Genomic DNA, 17,142 nt, shown 5'->3' with positions numbered 1-17,142 from the left:
AGTGCAATACACCAAATTAAAGCTTAACTTCTTGTTAATCTAGCCACCGTGTCAGATTTCAAAAAGGCTTTACGGCGAAAGCTAACTATGCTATTATCTGAGGACAGCACCCCATCAAACAAACACATGACAATCATAATTCAACCCGCCAGGCGTGACACAAAACTCAGAAATAACGATATAATTCATGCCTTACCTTTGAAGATCTTCTTCTGTTGGCACTCCAATATGTCCCATAAACATCATAAATGGTCCTTTTGTTCGATAAATTCCATCGTTATATCTCCAAAATGTCAATTTATTTGGCGTGTTTGATTAAAAAAAACACTGGTTCCAACTCGTGCAACATGACTACAAAATATCTAATAAGTTACCTGTAATCTTGATCCAAACATTTCAAACAACTTTCCTAATACAACTTTAGATATTTTTTAACGTAAATAATCGATCAAATTTAAGACGGGATAAACTGTGTTCAATACCGGACGAAAACAAAGTGGAGCGAGCATTCAGGTCGTGCGCCCCAACCACAACAGTACACTAGACTCGACCCTCGTTCTGAACAGCCATACTTCTTCATTACTCAAAAGAAAAACATCAACCAATTTCTAAAGACTGTTGACATCCAGTGGAAGCGATAGGAACTGCAAGCAAGTGCCTTAGAAATCTAGATCCACATAGAAAACCCATTGAAAACACTGTCACCTGGATGGTTTGTCCTCGGGATTTCGCCTGCCAAATAAGTTCTGTTATACTCACAGACATTATTTTAACAGTTTTAGAAACTTTAGAGTGTTTTCTATCCAAATCGACCAATTATATGCATATCCTAGCTTCTGGGCCTGAGTAGCAAGCAGTGTACTTTGGGCAAGCTTTTCATCCAAAATTCCAAATGCTGCCCCCTATCCTAAAAAAGATAAACAGTTATCATACATGTTATGTAATCAATAAGTTATTATATAGTGACAGGAATAAGTATATTTCAAATTAGAACCCAACACCGTTCGAAGAGCGCAGCACACTAAACTCCGCATCAATGTCTGTAAATTATGCAAAATTCTTTAAAACTTTTCTTTTCACATTATTTCATTATTTAAATTGTTTTTGTGGTACCAAAGTGCACAGATCTGTGCAGCAGGACTATTTCTGCATTGCTCAGTTTACATTGCTGTCTTATTCATCGGCATTAATTTGCTTTATTGTGAACCTGTTGATACAGTATCTGCAGCCCACAAAAGGTTACCATAGTGGCATTTGCTGGACATCTGCCATAAACAAAACATTGAATTGATACAGGCTTGCCAATGTTTTTACATTCTTAATGATTAATGAAAATAGTGAAATTGAAGTCTGTTTTCAATCTATGCCCCACTTGAATTTGTTGTCATGAAATATGTGACGAGGAAATGCCATGACATTTGATGCCCTTTTGTGGGTTTTGTGACAGACGTGAGGTTTTCCACATGCAGAGGGAGCTTCTCAAAGAGAGGACAAGGTGCAGAGCCTTGGAGGAGGAGCTGGAGAATCCTATGAATGTACATCGTTGGAGAAGGCTGGAGGTGTGTGTGTTACTGTATGTGATTGTGTGTGTATATTTTGTGAGTGCTTGGGCTCAAAAACATTTTAGACCTGTTTCAGTACATTAACTTCTTAATGCTTCGGCCTAGCTTCTGTGAGACATAGCCAGAGAACCTATTTAGGGTTATACATTAATGCCTCTTATTTGACTTTCCTCAGGCCAGCGACCCAAGCACCTATGAGTTGATCCAAAAGATTCACTCTTTACAGAGGCGTCTGATAACCAAGAGTGAGGAGGTGGTGGAGAAAGAGCTTTTATTACAGGTAAACTCCAGATAAATCTGTCTCATCCTGTTGGCTACCCAAACACCAGGTTCTCCCACAAGGAGTAGGTTGGGTCACTGCAGAAATCAATGGAAGCCTGGGAGAATTGTTTCACTACTTCATAACTTTCAGAAATTAGCATGGACTGCATACACTGAGTATAGCAAACATTAGGAACACCTTCCTAATAATGAGTTGCAAGTTGCAAACCCCCCCCCCCCTTTTTGCCCTCAGAACAGCCTCAATTTGTCGGGACATGGACTGTTGAGTGTGAAACCCAGCAGTGTTACAGTTCTTGACAAAAACCAGTGTGCCTGGCACCTACTACCATACCCCGTTCAAAGGAACTTAAACCTTTTGTCTTGCCCATTCACCTTCTGAATGGCACACATGCACAATCCATATCTCAATTGTTTCGAGGCTTAAAAATCCTTCTGTTAAACCCTTTCCTGCAGTCAAATGACCTAGTGGCTTTATTTTTCATCATTTCTAAATAAATAACATGATACATTTTTTTACGCTGAAAATCTGGTGTTTTTATGTCAAACAGTTTTGATATATTTCAGTTCTCTATGATATATAAAGTGGAATATTGGAAAGCAAACTAAAAATGAAGTACATTTCAACTCTATATGTGACATGGTATACAGGTGTCTTATTTTTTGTTTCAAAGTAGATTTCTTTAAGACTGCCAAGAGACACGGATTTAGCCCACTGCAGTAAAATGTTAACCTGTCTCCTCTCCTTCATCTACACTGATTGAAGTGGATTTGGAAGTGGATTTAAGTGACATCAATAAGGGATCATAGTTTTCAGCTGGATTCACCTGGTCCTATGTCACCTATGTCATGGAAAGAGCAGGTGTTCTTAATTTTTATATACTCGTTGTAGATACAGTATCCAAATATGTAGATACTGGGTCGGTCGAGAGCTGGCAAGGAAGTGCCCAGTGGGATGTGTGCACGTTTTTAAAGAGCCCATCCCTGACTGAATGTTTGGCTGCCTAATGTCCCCTCTCTTCCACTTAAATGTTCAGGAGAAGGAGAAGCTGTACGTGGAGCTGAAGCACATTCTGTCCCGGCAGCCTGGACCGGAGGCAGCCGAGCAGCTTCAAATCTACCAGCAGACACTGAGGCAGAAGACAAAACAGCTCAAGGTCCTCTGTGCCTTTCATCTTCTTTTTCTACATCCCTCGTCTGTATGTCTGTCTGTCTGCCTGTCTCTCTCTCTCTCTCTCTCTCATTCTCCACTTCCAAGCAGCTCTGACCACTGGCAGAGAAATGGCCACTTCAGATACAGCAGGACCATGCACAGGCTTGCGAGCCAAGCTCACAGGCCCAGAGTAGCTTTTTACCTGGCTATGTCATTTTCAGTTTAGTCCTATGCTGCTGCTTGAAGTTGATTTATATTAGATGTCCTTTTAATCCCCCACATCCAGGCTTTGTCATCAGAGCTGAACATGTATGAGTCCCAGACACAGGAGTACAAGTATGAGATTGAGAGACTGGCCCATGAGCTGCAGAACATCAAGAAGAAGTACCTCACTCAGAAACGCAAAGAACAGCAGTGCAGGTAAAGATTACCCTGGTATAGTACTTACCAACCACGAGAATCACCCCTGAGCTCATTCTGGGGTTTCTGATCTAAACTGATTGAACTGTTCAAGTAGGGCTGGGCGATATATCAAATGAATTTGAATGTATGTTTTTGCGCGATATTCCAAATGCCTGTATCACAAGAATCAAGGTTTTGTTATTTTTCGTTTTTATGATGTCCGCTTGTTCTCATGTTGTATTTTTGGTCTCATCTCCTTCGCTCCTCTGTGCTGTGTGCACCTTCCCATTTACACCAGAGATCTGTATATAATGACGAGTTGCACATCTCCGCCCTAACAATGGGAGTCGTTGTCCCAAAGGCGGGAAGGCAGGTGACTAGCTTAGGTCCAAAATAAGCTCATAGAAACACATTGGCCTTATTTTGGACAGATTTTAGCGAGAGTGGAACCTCTCGCTTCGCCTCTTCCTCTATGGTTTACACACACACCAAGCCCCTCTCCCCCTGCCTCTCACGCTAACAAAGTTCAGAGATCACATCTTCTCTGACAAGTGGTTTCAACTCGCTATTTGCATTTGAGGTTTGGTCCAACAGAATCGGTCATCTGGACACCAAAACACATTTAGACATAACTTCTCTATTATAGTAAAATAAACTTTTTGAACAATATTCTTTTTATGTTTCAACTACTCAAATTGCGCACAGAGCAGACACTACTAAAATGAGAGTATCAATAAACATTGATTTGCGAAAATGAGTGCTCAGTTTGTCGCAGGGCATTAGGGTACCGCTTGCAGCATTTTAGCCAAATACTGTTATACTAGCTGGCTAGTCTGTGTTTTATAAATGTGCAATAAGCATAAAACACAATTATACAGTTGAAGTTGGAAATTTACATACACTTAGGTTGGAGTCATTAAAACTTGTTTTTAACCACTCCACAAATGTCTTGTTAACAAACTATAGTTTTGGAAAGTCAGTTAGGACATCTACTTTGTGCATGACACAAGTAATTTTTCCAACAATTGTTTACATACAGATTATTTCACTTATAATTCACTGTGTTACATTTCCAGTGGGTCAGAAGTTTACATACACTAAGTTGACTGTGCCTTTAAAACAGCTTGGAAAATTCCAGAAAATTATGTCATGGCTTTAGAAGCTTCTGATAGGCAAATTGACATAATTTAAGTCAATTGGAGGTGTACCTGTGAATGTATTTCAAGGCCTACCTTCAAACTCAGTGCCTCTTTGCTTGACATCATGGGAAAATCAGAAGAAATCAGCCAAGACCTCAGAAAAAAAATTGTAGACCTCCACAAGTCTGGTTCATTACATTTACATTTAAGTCATTTAGCAGACGCTCTTATCCAGAGCGACTTACAAATTGGTGCATTCACCTTATGATATCCAGTGGAACAACCACTTTACAATAGTGCATCTAACTCTTTTAAGGGGGGGGGGGTTAGAAGGATTACTTTATCCTATCCTAGGTATTCCTTAAAGAGGTGGGGTTTCAGGTGTCTCCGGAAGGTGGTGATTGACTCCGCTGACCTGGCGTCGTGAGGGAGTTTGTTCCACCATTGGGGTGCCAGAGCAGCGAACAGTTTTGACTGGGCTGAGCGGGAACTGTACTTCCTCAGAGGTAGGGAGGCGAGCAGGCCAGAGGTGGATGAACGCAGTGCCCTTGTTTGGGTGTAGGGCCTGATCAGAGCCTGAAGGTACGGAGGTGCCGTTCCCCTCACAGCTCCGTAGGCAAGCACCATGGTCTTGTAGCGGATGCGAGCTTCAACTGGAAGCCAGTGGAGAGAGCGGAGGAGCGGGGTGACGTGAGAGAACTTGGGAAAGTTGAACACCAGACGGGCTGCGGCGTTCTGGATGAGTTGTAGGGGTTTAATGGCACAGGCAGGGAGCCCAGCCAACAGCGAGTTGCAGTAATCCAGACGGGAGATGACAAGTGCCTGGATTAGGACCTGCGCCGCTTCCTGCGTGAGGCAGGGTCGTACTCTGCGAATGTTGTAGAGCATGAACCTACAGGAACGGGTCACCGCCTTGATGTTAGTTGAGAACGACAGGGTGTTGTCCAGGATCACGCCAAGGTTCTTAGCACTCTGGGAGGAGGACACAATGGAGTTGTCAACCGTGATGGCGAGATCATGGAACGGGCAGTCCTTCCCCGGTCCATTGGTTCATCCTTGGGAGCAATTTCCAAACGCCTGAAGGTACCACGTTCATCTGTACTAACAATAGTACGCAAGTATAAACACCATGGGACCACGCAGCCATCATACCGCTCAGGAAGGAGACGCATTCTGTCTCCGAGAGATGAACGTACTTTGGTGCAAAAAATGCAAATCAATCCCAGAACAACAGCAAAGGATCTTGTGAAGATGCTAGAGGAAACAGGTACAAAAGTATCTATATCCACAGTAAAACGAGTCCAATAAAAAAGCCAGACTACGGTTTGCAACTGCACATGGGGACAAAGATCGTACTTTTTAGAGAAATGTCCTCTGGTCTGATGAAATAAAATAGAACTGTTTGGCCATGATGACCATCGTTATGTTTGGAGGAAAAAGGGGGGCGCTTGCAAGCTGATGAACACCATCCCAACCGTGAAGCACAGGGGTGGCAGTATCATGTTGTGGGGGTGCTTTGCTGCAGGAGGGACTAGTGAACTTCACAAAATAGATGGCATCATGAGGTAGGAAAATTATGTGGATATATTGAAGCAACATCTCAAGACATCAGTCAGGAAGTTAAAACTTGGTCGCAAATGGGGCTTCCAAATGGACAATGATCCCAAGCATATGTCGTGTCTTTGCTATCGTTAAATTGAAGACTTACTAGTTTTTATCATAGATTCCTATAATTAGGGATTACGCGACCACTTGAGTAATAACGTAACTAATTAACTATGAATTCGAGGGCACCAGGGAAAGTTATTAGATTACAAGGTTATAATTTCCCAATCTAACCTTTCAGATATTTTCCTATCTGATCAATGGTCTTCTAATTCAATTTGTATTTACTCTACCTTACGTCAGTCTCATTCCAAAAGTCGTAAATCGCTGATCTGCACGAACCCAGTCTTCACTATGAGTCATCCATACATCAATTGTCTTAAATCATTTATTTATTACTAACTAATTAATTCACAGAAATGCATAAACAAACAAACTTAAAATAGTTACATGAAATGGTGGAAGGAATATGCCCTAGTGGGCTAAACCGGCATGGCGGCTGTTAGACAAAAGGGAAAGTTGCGTTCGACTAAGAATTCACTACAGAGTCCATAATTATAACAATTGACATGCTAATCCTTACACATGAACGCTCACTCATTCGGGAACAATTGCAATCAATATATATATAGTTACGTCCAGTGTGTGTGTCCTTGGTCGTTGGAGAGAAGTTCGTTTTGGTTGGAGTGAAGTTCTGTCTCGGTTGTGTATTGTTCAGATGGACATTCGTTAAAGAATGATTGTTTCGGCGGTTGTCTTTCTTCGCGTTCAATGATACAGAATTCCTAGCTGCAGACTAGTAATCAATATCAAAACTTGTTCTTATTGGTATAAGAGTTTAACCACGTGGGATGGTTAAAAGATTCAGCAGTCTGTTCTCAAACCTTTGTCCTCTCGTGATTGAGAGAAACATGGCCTAATGGTAATTTCCTAAAGAGTTGGCTTTTATTCAGATAGCAGAGAGGGGTGGTCCCATGGTCTCTGACCCAACTGGCTCAGGGGCGGTCCTTGGATTTAGTTCAAATACAACCAAATAGTTCAAATAGTTCAAATACAAATACAATTGTATTTTCCTTCATTAAACAGTTCAAAATCATATTACACAATTATACAAACAGTATCATACTCACTCATTCATTTTATACAACAAACAGATGTTAACCTCGTATCTGAGGTTATTATATAAACAGCGGTATGGTAATGTGGTCCCACAGTCTCTCCTGAGTTTCTCACATGGTGACCAATGGACATGTTAATAGCTGGACTCCCCACCGGCCTTTAATACTTTTTCCGGAACATGAAATCTGTTCGTACCTCAAGTTCTGTGAGGTGGAAGAGAATTCCTTTGTCCTGAAAGTTTACTCTCTCTCTTAATACTGTTTAGCCATGAGGAGATCCTCAGGAATTTACAACGTCTCTCTGTGATCACAGCATGGGTTGAAGGAGTGGAGGCAGGGAGAGGGGGATGGGGTTTGCTATACCCACGCAGGCAACATCATGACATACCCCCCCTGGTGGTTTGGATCTTGTTTGTCCTGCAAGTTACAAATCAACATAAAATCATGAACACGTGGTGTCCTGCTTGTAGATCATCGTTGCAGTCCCCTCTGGTGGTTGAACTTGGTAGGATTCTCTGAAAGCGGAGCAGTCCATCACAAGGATGGCAGTTGATGTCCGGTTGGTGATCGCCGTTGCGGTCCCTTCTAGTGATGTACCTTGGTAGGTTCCCTGGAAGCTGCAAAGTACCCCAGGGAGGGCCAGGGGATGTCCTGGTTGGTGATCGCCGTTGCGGTCCCCCCCTTGGTGGTTTACCTTGGTAGGCTCTCTGACAGCGGGCATGCCGCCACAAGGATGGGCCGTGGGTGTCCGGATTTGGGGTCGCCGTTCCGGACCCGTCGTCTGGTTGTCGTCCAGACTGGAAGATCTGAGCAGTAACTTAGGCAGATGTTAACAACGCACACACACTCATGAAATATATATATATAATTACATTCATTCCCCAATGAGCGGCGTTGTGGCACTAAGTGAATGTTGTATGGGGAAGTTGTTTATGGCTCTATCACTTCCTAAATGTCAAAGGAACTGAACCGAAAAGGAATGAAAGCATAAACAAAACAAAAATATACAAAATATAGTTCTCACACAAAAATCATCTAATTGGACTGTATTCTATATACGTCCAATGTTCTGGCAAAATGACTATCATGGCATTGTCTCTAACGCCATATCTAGGGTTTTCCTACTTGGTGTGTTGCTTAGGCACTATCCTAAGTTGATAACTATATGATAACTTTACAGCTGTAAGGCACTAGTTTTGGGCAGTCTACAGGGATGGACTTCTGGGATGGAAACTGGTGAGTGCTGTAGAGACAAAGGCCTAGAAGTAAATGTTCAACTTTACTAAGGCTGGTATTTTGCTTGGACCCTTAAGTGATCCTAGCATAAATCCTAATTGGATGTTCCGTTGTGCATGTGCGTTTATGCTTAAACAAGCGCACATGTCAAGGGAAGAAAACCAAGTATCCTGGCAGATTACAACTTGTTCAGAAAGAGTCTGACGTAGTCAGGAAATTTTCAGGTCGATGCCTGGAGGTCAGTCAGAATTGGCGTCGAGGGAGTCTGTAGTAGTTTTTACTAAGTCACTGTGTCTTCCACTATTGTAGTGGTGATAGGTATGACGTCTATTTCATAGCTATGTTATCCACGGAGGAGCTAACCTCACGACGGAAGTACTATAAGTCTTGGACCCGTCGTACGTGGTGTGATCATGGTTAGTGATTCTAATAATTTTCCTCCTGAATGAAGGATTCTATTTATTAGTGGCATGTGTGTTAACCATTGGAAGAGTGCACTGGAGATTCCCTTCCCTGTGTTGCACTCTGAGTGACTCCTATGTCGCTATTGTCAAGGGTAATTTGATTGGTTAGGTCTCTAACCTCCTTACTGATTGTAGCTAGACTGACTGTTGCTGGTGTTGGTACTGGTGCTCAAAGGGACCAGTTATCCTACCGATTTATTTTGAAATATTATAATACCGGAACACATGATTGGAGCATTTTACTAGTTGTATTGTAGTTGAACCTACGCATGGCAAGGAATGATTATTATTGCCATTTGTTTTGGAGGTGGACAAGTCCACTGGACTTCCTTTACGACCAGTGCGGTACACCTCAGTACTATTTTTAGATGTGCTCTAAGATAATCCCTGTCTAGGGGCCTGTCTGCTCCTCAATGTTCTCATAGAGGAGTTTACAACTAGATTTGATTTATGCTCTGGCGGCCTCGTACGGTGTTGTCCATAGTCTTGACCCCCCCACCGGCCTCGATGAGGCTCATCATGGGTCTGGGCTACTATTCCCCCCCTTTGTGTCTCGGGACCCCCCCACCAGCGGGTGGTGTTGGTGTCCGAGGCGCAAATGAAAAGATCGGACCCGATGTACGAGTTGTCAGCGGCCGCGTTGTTATGAGAATGGCTGTAACCTTTCAACCAAATCTCCTGGTGTTTGTGCTTCAAAACGCTCAGTGGCTGTCGAGGCATGTCAGTCCCCACCGCGTGTGGCAACCTCTTCAGTACCTGCGAACTGAGACGAGGATATCGGTCTGTGATATCGCAAAGTGTTTCACCAGTGGGAATCATCGGGTCAGTTGCTGGACTGACGCCATTAGTGTCATTGTAAGGGTTGACAGTCCCCAACAAAGCGGAAGGTGTATCATCGGAAGCAGAGTATACTCTGCGCATCAATGTTTTTCTTGCTGAGACGGCCGCAGTACTTGCGGAAATGTCTGAAGGGCAAGAGGAGTTCATCTCAACTACCGTATTGCACGACTGCACGGAGGAGGGAAGTTGCTTATTAACAGAGACAGCTGGCTCGAAATCATGAAAAGAATGGTCAATCAGGTTGGCTGATGGAATGTGTCGAGATATAGTAATATCTCCTTGGATCGGATTCTGCCCCAAGAGGTTTTTAAACGTCTTTTTCCCAAGGGGTGCTTTTGACAGATATCCCTCGTGACTGACTGCGTTGCAGCTAGCGTTAGGGGAAGACAGTGTGGTCAGTGGAGAAGGCAGGGTGGCCTGTGACCATACCTGGTTGGTTTTCCAATCCATCAATGGGAGTAACCGATCCATCAAGTCTGCTCCAAGTAGCAGGGGTATGGTTTCGAGGCTGGTAACGTACACAGGGTGAATGAGCGATACGTCCTTGAAGTGTAGTTTCAGCATGACTCTCAATGTGAGAGGCGAGGTAGTCTGAGTGACTCCTCGAAGTGTAGTGTCGCATCGTTCTACTTTTAACCAACGTTTAGTTGGCTTCAAAGCCCTTTTTAGATCATCAAACAATGTTTGAGAGATGAGTGATATTGTCGCACCCGAATCAATTAGCGCATGACACGTTAAGCAGTCCTCCAGGACTGTTTCCAGGTACGGGCGTTTAGATTCGTGGTTAGTGGACATATTCCCCACAAAGTGGAGTGATTGTTCGCAACGACGTGATGTGCCATTTCTGTTCAAGGTGGAAGCAGATTGACTTTTACGATTTTGAGTGGGCTTAGTTTTAACGAAGCGTTTGACCTTTTTCTTCGCAACCTTTGTATCAGAGTCTATTTGCAAAGCCCGGGGGCTTGTTTCTTGATCAAGCGGGCCCTGGATAGGGTCTTGAATGAGAGCGGGAGAAATTTGAACTTTAACGTCCTTGCTAAGGGTGTTAATTCCTGCGGACCTGGTGTCCGGTAATTCCCCGTCTAGTCCTTGTGACTTATCTTTTACCCTTTTCTCAAATTGTTCTCGCTTTAGTTCTTCCCGTAGTGGAACTTCTGGGGAACATTGGTCTACGTTTTGATTGTCCTTCAACCCTTTGTTACCCTTGTGCTCTGACACTTTGTGTGGGTTGGGTGCAGGAACGTAGCGAACAGGTCGATTGTAGCGGTAGTCATGTTGATTGCGACGTACTTTACAGTTATTTCGACCGCGGAGGTTATTGGAATCATGGTTTCGTGGTAGAAACTGTTGTTGTGCGTCATCTCTCAACGCTCCAATACCTGATAATGCACCCTCTAGCTGGAGTGAGTGCTCCTGGTCAAACTTCAAAACCGAGTGGTCAGGGCTCTTAGCGTTGTGAACTTTTGATGCCTCAAAAGCTGTGCTTGCAAGCTCTCTGAGTTGTAAGATAGGCAAGCCAACGTGGGCGGCAGGGCCCAAGTAGGTAATGAAGGTAGGATACATGTTCGACAGGAACATTTGTTTAAAAGGTAACAGGTCTTCCATGCCTGTTTCAGTGAATAGGCCAAAGTAAGCTGAACGAAGCCTATGATAGTAAGCTTGTGGGTGTTCGTTCCGAGCTTGTTTAACGGTGTTAGCCAGTGAGCTATTGTGTTTGCGAGTCGCAGAACCACTGAATTCTACTTTCAAAGCTGTGGCAAGTTTAGCGTAGTCATTTAGCACGTGTTGCTGTTGTAGACGAATGAACCTTGTCACGTGTCTATTTGACGTTCGCTTCAACAGGTAAACCCTGTCAGAAGCTGTAGCGTTCGGGTAGCCATCCAACGCGTCCTCTATGTCAGTTAGGAACGTCTCAGTATCGTTTGGCTGACCTGGAACGGGGTCAAAGGTGGGGAAATACTTGACGAGTTTGTCAAGGTATTCCGCGCCAAGCGGGCGGAGAGGGTTGGCTTCATCCTGTGGAGAGATTGGGGCCGAAAGGCCAAGAGAAGAAGCCAAGCCTTGTTGTTGTTGGCCAAGAGGTGCAATATTACTCAGTGCCGAATGGCCAAGAGGAGAAGACTGAGGGACACATGAGGGAGGCAAGGTCTGAAACCTATCGTCTTTACTCCTGTGAGTACAGGGCTCCGGTTGCTTGGATTGGTAGTCGCGCTGTAGAGCGTGACCATTCTGGACTTCATCCAGATGGTACCTAAGGGTGGTATTCTGCTGCATTGCAGAGTCCACTTGAGCGCTTAGAGTACTGATTTTGGACACGTGAGTGTCACACTTGCTCCTTTCGGTCTCAAACTTATCTGTCATGGTTTGCAAATAGAGGTCTCGAGTACGGAGCGAGAGATTCAGTGATGAGATTTCCGCTGCTTGCTTAGAAATCAATATTTCCATTTTCATCACCTGAGTTCTCTCATCATTCATTTGGTCAGCGACTTCACTGAGTTCTGCTGATTTGTCATCCAACTTTGACATTATGTTCATTAACTGATCGTCTTTGGTCTGCAGCGTTTTGAGTAGAACCGTGTTATTTTGAGTAATGTTCAACATAACTGCATGCATGTTATCAAGTTGAGCGCTCCTGTTTGTAGATAATTCTTCAGATTTATCTAGTTTGTGTTTAGTTTTGTATAAATCGAGTTGTTCCAGTAGCATTTGATTTTGTTCCTGTAGAAAACGGTTGTTGAAGAGCTTGTGCTTGTTCATCGTCATACGTTTTTGCAATTTTATTTAATTGTTCAGTTTTCAAGCGCAGCTCCATAGCTAGCAGAATTTTTCCATTTTCTGCATTTGTCATTAGTTTCCCGGTTCTCTCCACCTGTCCCTCCATGTCTGCCATCACCTGCTCGTGCTTCAGCTGTGCACTGCGGTGTTGGACAGATGCCAATCTCGGGTGGCAAGACATCAGGGCTAGACTGGAGAGAACCTTTACGAGGCTTGCGCCTGATGGTTGATTTTGGAAAGTGCTGTCTGCTTTTCCACTAAGGGCATAATTAGTGTTGGTATCGCTGCTGAGGTCAGAGATCAATACATTTGCGGGTGGAGGTTCACTAATTAGCGGGCGGGTGGGGATTACCCCCTCTGATGGCTTGCACATTATTAGAACATTTTGAAAGGAAAAATGTTTTTCCTAATTTTCCTAAATTTGGTTTTGGAATATATTGGAAGCTGCAACGACAAGTTTAATCTATTTATAGACGTTAATGAGCTATCAGTACTGGTCAGTACTGTGGAAGTTGGACGTGAATGAATTTGCAAAAGCAAATTGAATTAATTAATCAATGCCAATGATTAATTCTACCTGTGTAGGCTATCTGGATATTAAACTTTAATTAACATGAGATGTGGCTTCATCTAGGTTAATATGATAAGTTTAAAAGTGTCTCATTTGATTGGAAGAACATTAAATTATGTTCAACAATTTAACTTATTAAATTGAATGAGACGATAATCCATACAATCTCTGTTGATTGGATATCATAAGTGTGAACAGGAGACCAAATGTTTGGAACATTCAACACTGTGGCACTTCTCCCTAAGGCCGAAACCACATGGGATTCCCGCTGGGTCGGGGCTTCTGTCAGTAGTGGATTACTGACTGGGTTTTTAAAAACCCAAATTTTACTGATTGATCAATTTAATGATAAATCAAACCTGTATAGGCAATTTGTGAATTAAACTTTAATTAACCTGAGAAGTGCTTAATCTAGGTTAATATGAGAAGTTTAAGATGTCTCATTTAATTGGAAGAACCTAGAAAGGTATGTCCGACAATTTAAATAAATAAATTGAATGAGACCCAAACAATTGATTGCTGGATTATTTAACGTGATCCACGTTTGGGTTTCGCCACCTCTTTTAAGGGATGTACTTGAGGTTCTTTACCACCAGGATGCGAAATGCTGAAATCAAACGGAAGTACAAAGGGCGGGACTTCCGTCGCGCGAGGCGGAGGATTTTAAACAGCACAGAACGTGAAAAAAAAAATTCCCTCTATTTTAGCTTGCACCTCGTGGATTTCCCACCTCGTGCTTACCCTATGTTGTTCAGAAATATCACGCTTTAAGCACAAAATAGGTTTAGGTTTCCCTCTCAAAATGGAGAGAGTAGGTTTACTTGTGACGTCTCACGTTAAACCATTCGGCCTACTTTGCTAGCGTTATGTTGACCGGAGCGACACGGTACATAAATATAGCTATGCCTGTAGTCATTCCACAGTGTGGTAGGCAGACAAATACTTCGGCTCGGTCACCGAACGAATATCTTCTAATTTCTAACCTTATTGGCTCTAGAAGTTAATATTGACCGACAGAAATAGTACCGTTTGGCCTAACGTACTAAATCTGGAATTTACCACTCACTGCTCTGACGCTAAAAGACCGCTACCAGAGGCGCAATGTAGCCTCTTCAAATAGGAATACACACACGCAACCAATTTTTATAGAAAGCAGTCTGTTTGTACAATTTCTGTTTGCACAATTGATATTTGGAATTACACAGCAGAAACTAATTCTATCTTAGATCCTTCACAGGGGGCGTCATATATGTCGTGTCTTTGCTATCGTTAAATTGAAGACTTACTAGTTTTTATCATAGATTCCTATAATTAGGGATTACGCGACCACTTGAGTAATAACGTAACTAACTAACTATGAATTCGAGGGCACCAGGGAAAGTTATTAGATTACAAGGTTATAATTTCCCAATCTAACCTTTCAGATATTTTCCTATCTGATCAATGGTCTTCTAATTCAATTTGTATTTACTCTACCTTACGTCAGTCTCATTCCAAAAGTCGTAAATCGCTGATCTGCACGAACCCAGTCTTCACTATGAGTCATCCATACATCAATTGTCTTAAATCATTTATTTATTACTAACTAATTAATTCACAGAAATGCATAAACAAACAAACTTAAAATAGTTACATGAAATGGTGGAAGGAATATGCCCTAGTGGGCTAAACCGGCATGGCGGCTGTTAGACAAAAGGGAAAGTTGCGTTCGACTAAGAATTCACTACAGAGTCCATAATTATAACAATTGACATGCTAATCCTTACACATGAACGCTCACTCATTCGGGAACAATTGCAATCAATATATATATAGTTACGTCCAGTGTGTGTGTCCTTGGTCGTTGGAGAGAAGTTCGTTTTGGTTGGAGTGAAGTTCTGTCTCGGTTGTGTATTGTTCAGATGGACATTCGTTAAAGAATGATTGTTTCGGCGGTTGTCTTTCTTCGCGTTCAATGATACAGAATTCCTAGCTGCAGACTAGTAATCAATATCAAAACTTGTTCTTATTGGTATAAGAGTTTAACCACGTGGGATGGTTAAAAGATTCAGCAGTCTGTTCTCAAACCTTTGTCCTCTCGTGATTGAGAGAAACATGGCCTAATGGTAATTTCCTAAAGAGTTGGCTTTTATTCAGATAGCAGAGAGGGGTGGTCCCATGGTCTCTGACCCAACTGGCTCAGGGGCGGTCCTTGGATTTAGTTCAAATACAACCAAATAGTTCAAATACAAATACAATTGTATTTTCCTTCATTAAACAGTTCAAAATCATATTACACAATTATACAAACAGTATCATACTCACTCATTCATTTTATACAACAAACAGATGTTAACCTCGTATCTGAGGTTATTATATAAACAGCGGTATGGTAATGTGGTCCCACAGTCTCTCCTGAGTTTCTCACATGGTGACCAATGGACATGTTAATAGCTGGACTCCCCACCGGCCTTTAATACTTTTTCCGGAACATGAAATCTGTTCGTACCTCAAGTTCTGTGAGGTGGAAGAGAATTCCTTTGTCCTGAAAGTTTACTCTCTCTCTTAATACTGTTTAGCCATGAGGAGATCCTCAGGAATTTACAACGTCTCTCTGTGATCACAGCATGGGTTGAAGGAGTGGAGGCAGGGAGAGGGGGATGGGGTTTGCTATACCCACGCAGGCAACATCATGACACATACTTCCAAAGTTGTGGCAAAATGGCTTAAGGAAAACAAAGTCAAGGTATTAGAGAGGCCATCACAAAGTCCTGACCTCAATCCCATAGAAAAATTTGCATCCAGAACTGAAAAAGTGTGTGCGAGCAAGGAGGCCTACAAACCTGACTCAGTTACACCAGCTCTGTCAGGAGGAATGGGCCAAAATCCACCCAACTTATTGTGGGAAGCTTGTGGAAGGCTACCTGAAACGTTTGACCCAAGTTAAACAATTTAAAGGCAATGCTACCAAATACTAATTGAGTGTATGTAAACTTCTGACCCACTGGGTATGTGATGAAAGAAATTAAAGCTGAAATAAATGATTCTCTCTGCTATTATTCTGACATTTCACATTCTTAAAATAAAGTGGTGATCCTAACTGACCTAAGACAGGGAATTTGTACTAGGATTAAATGTCAGGAATTGTGAAAAACGGAGTTTAAATGTATTTGGCTAAGGTGTATGTAAATTTCTGACTTCAACTGTATAATTTATGGTACAGTATGTCTGAAGCTATCACTGATCACCCACCTCACATTGAAGGCCATCATCAATTAGGATCACGCATTCACACACTCACTGCATTTTCGCAACCCTTGTACATAGGGCTGGGTGATACGGCCTAAAAATCATATCTACATTTATTTAAGCTTATGGGCGATTCTGGGTTGTGGGGTTGAAAAACAAGTTTTAATGACTCCAACATAAGTGTATGTAAACTTCCGACTTCAACTGTATTTACTATAGTTTTATCTGAAAAAATATAACTTTTTAAATGTTTTACAATTTCTATTTTTCTGAAATTCACTGAGGAGGATGGTCCTCCCCTTCCTCCTCTGAGGAGACTCAACTGCTCAAATCAAAAAAGCTGGGAAGACGACCAGAGAATCAATTAGCTAGAGCTTTGGGCGACCTTACCATGTGTGTGTGGACGGAGCAACTTTGGAATGCGTCTGCAAGTGTCTGTGTGACAAATTTCCTGGAACTCTCTTGTGTGTCCGCAGGGAGAAAGAGAGGAGCCTGGCCCAGGTGGGACAGTCGGTGATCCTGCCCCAGCGCAGCGACGGTCCATGCTTCACCGGTGGAGGCTTCAGTCTTAAACAGCCTGGCAAAATCACCACCTAGAGGGAGAGACAAGAAGCTCCCTCCAGCCTTACAACATCTTGACACACTGCCTCTTATCACCCCTCATAGGACACTCATCGTTTTCGATACTGTTTTTAAGAGCTCTTATAAAGGAAAAATAAATATTACCAGAGTTGGGCTGTGATTTTATTCAATAAATAGAGCTTACTTCA

The 17,142-nt window shown here is 42.6% G+C and overlaps 1 protein-coding gene across 1 annotated transcript in view; it reads left to right on the top strand.

The window, feature by feature from the left end:
* Positions 1-17,142, top strand: part of cfap58 (cilia and flagella associated protein 58) — a 33,913-nt gene extending 16,771 nt beyond the window's left edge. Inside the window, exons 14-18 of the mRNA XM_071387460.1 lie at positions 1,448-1,559; positions 1,738-1,842; positions 2,879-2,998; positions 3,281-3,414; positions 16,849-17,142. Coding sequence (XP_071243561.1) covers positions 1,448-1,559; positions 1,738-1,842; positions 2,879-2,998; positions 3,281-3,414; positions 16,849-16,969 — 592 coding nt within the window. The 3' untranslated portion in view covers positions 16,970-17,142. The remainder of the gene's footprint in view (positions 1-1,447; positions 1,560-1,737; positions 1,843-2,878; positions 2,999-3,280; positions 3,415-16,848) is intronic.

The sequence above is a fragment of the Salvelinus alpinus genome, chromosome 2 (genome assembly GCF_045679555.1).
Source record: "Salvelinus alpinus chromosome 2, SLU_Salpinus.1, whole genome shotgun sequence".
In the NCBI taxonomy this organism is placed as follows: domain Eukaryota; kingdom Metazoa; phylum Chordata; class Actinopteri; order Salmoniformes; family Salmonidae; genus Salvelinus; species Salvelinus alpinus.
This window is presented reverse-complemented; position numbering and strand designations above follow the sequence as displayed.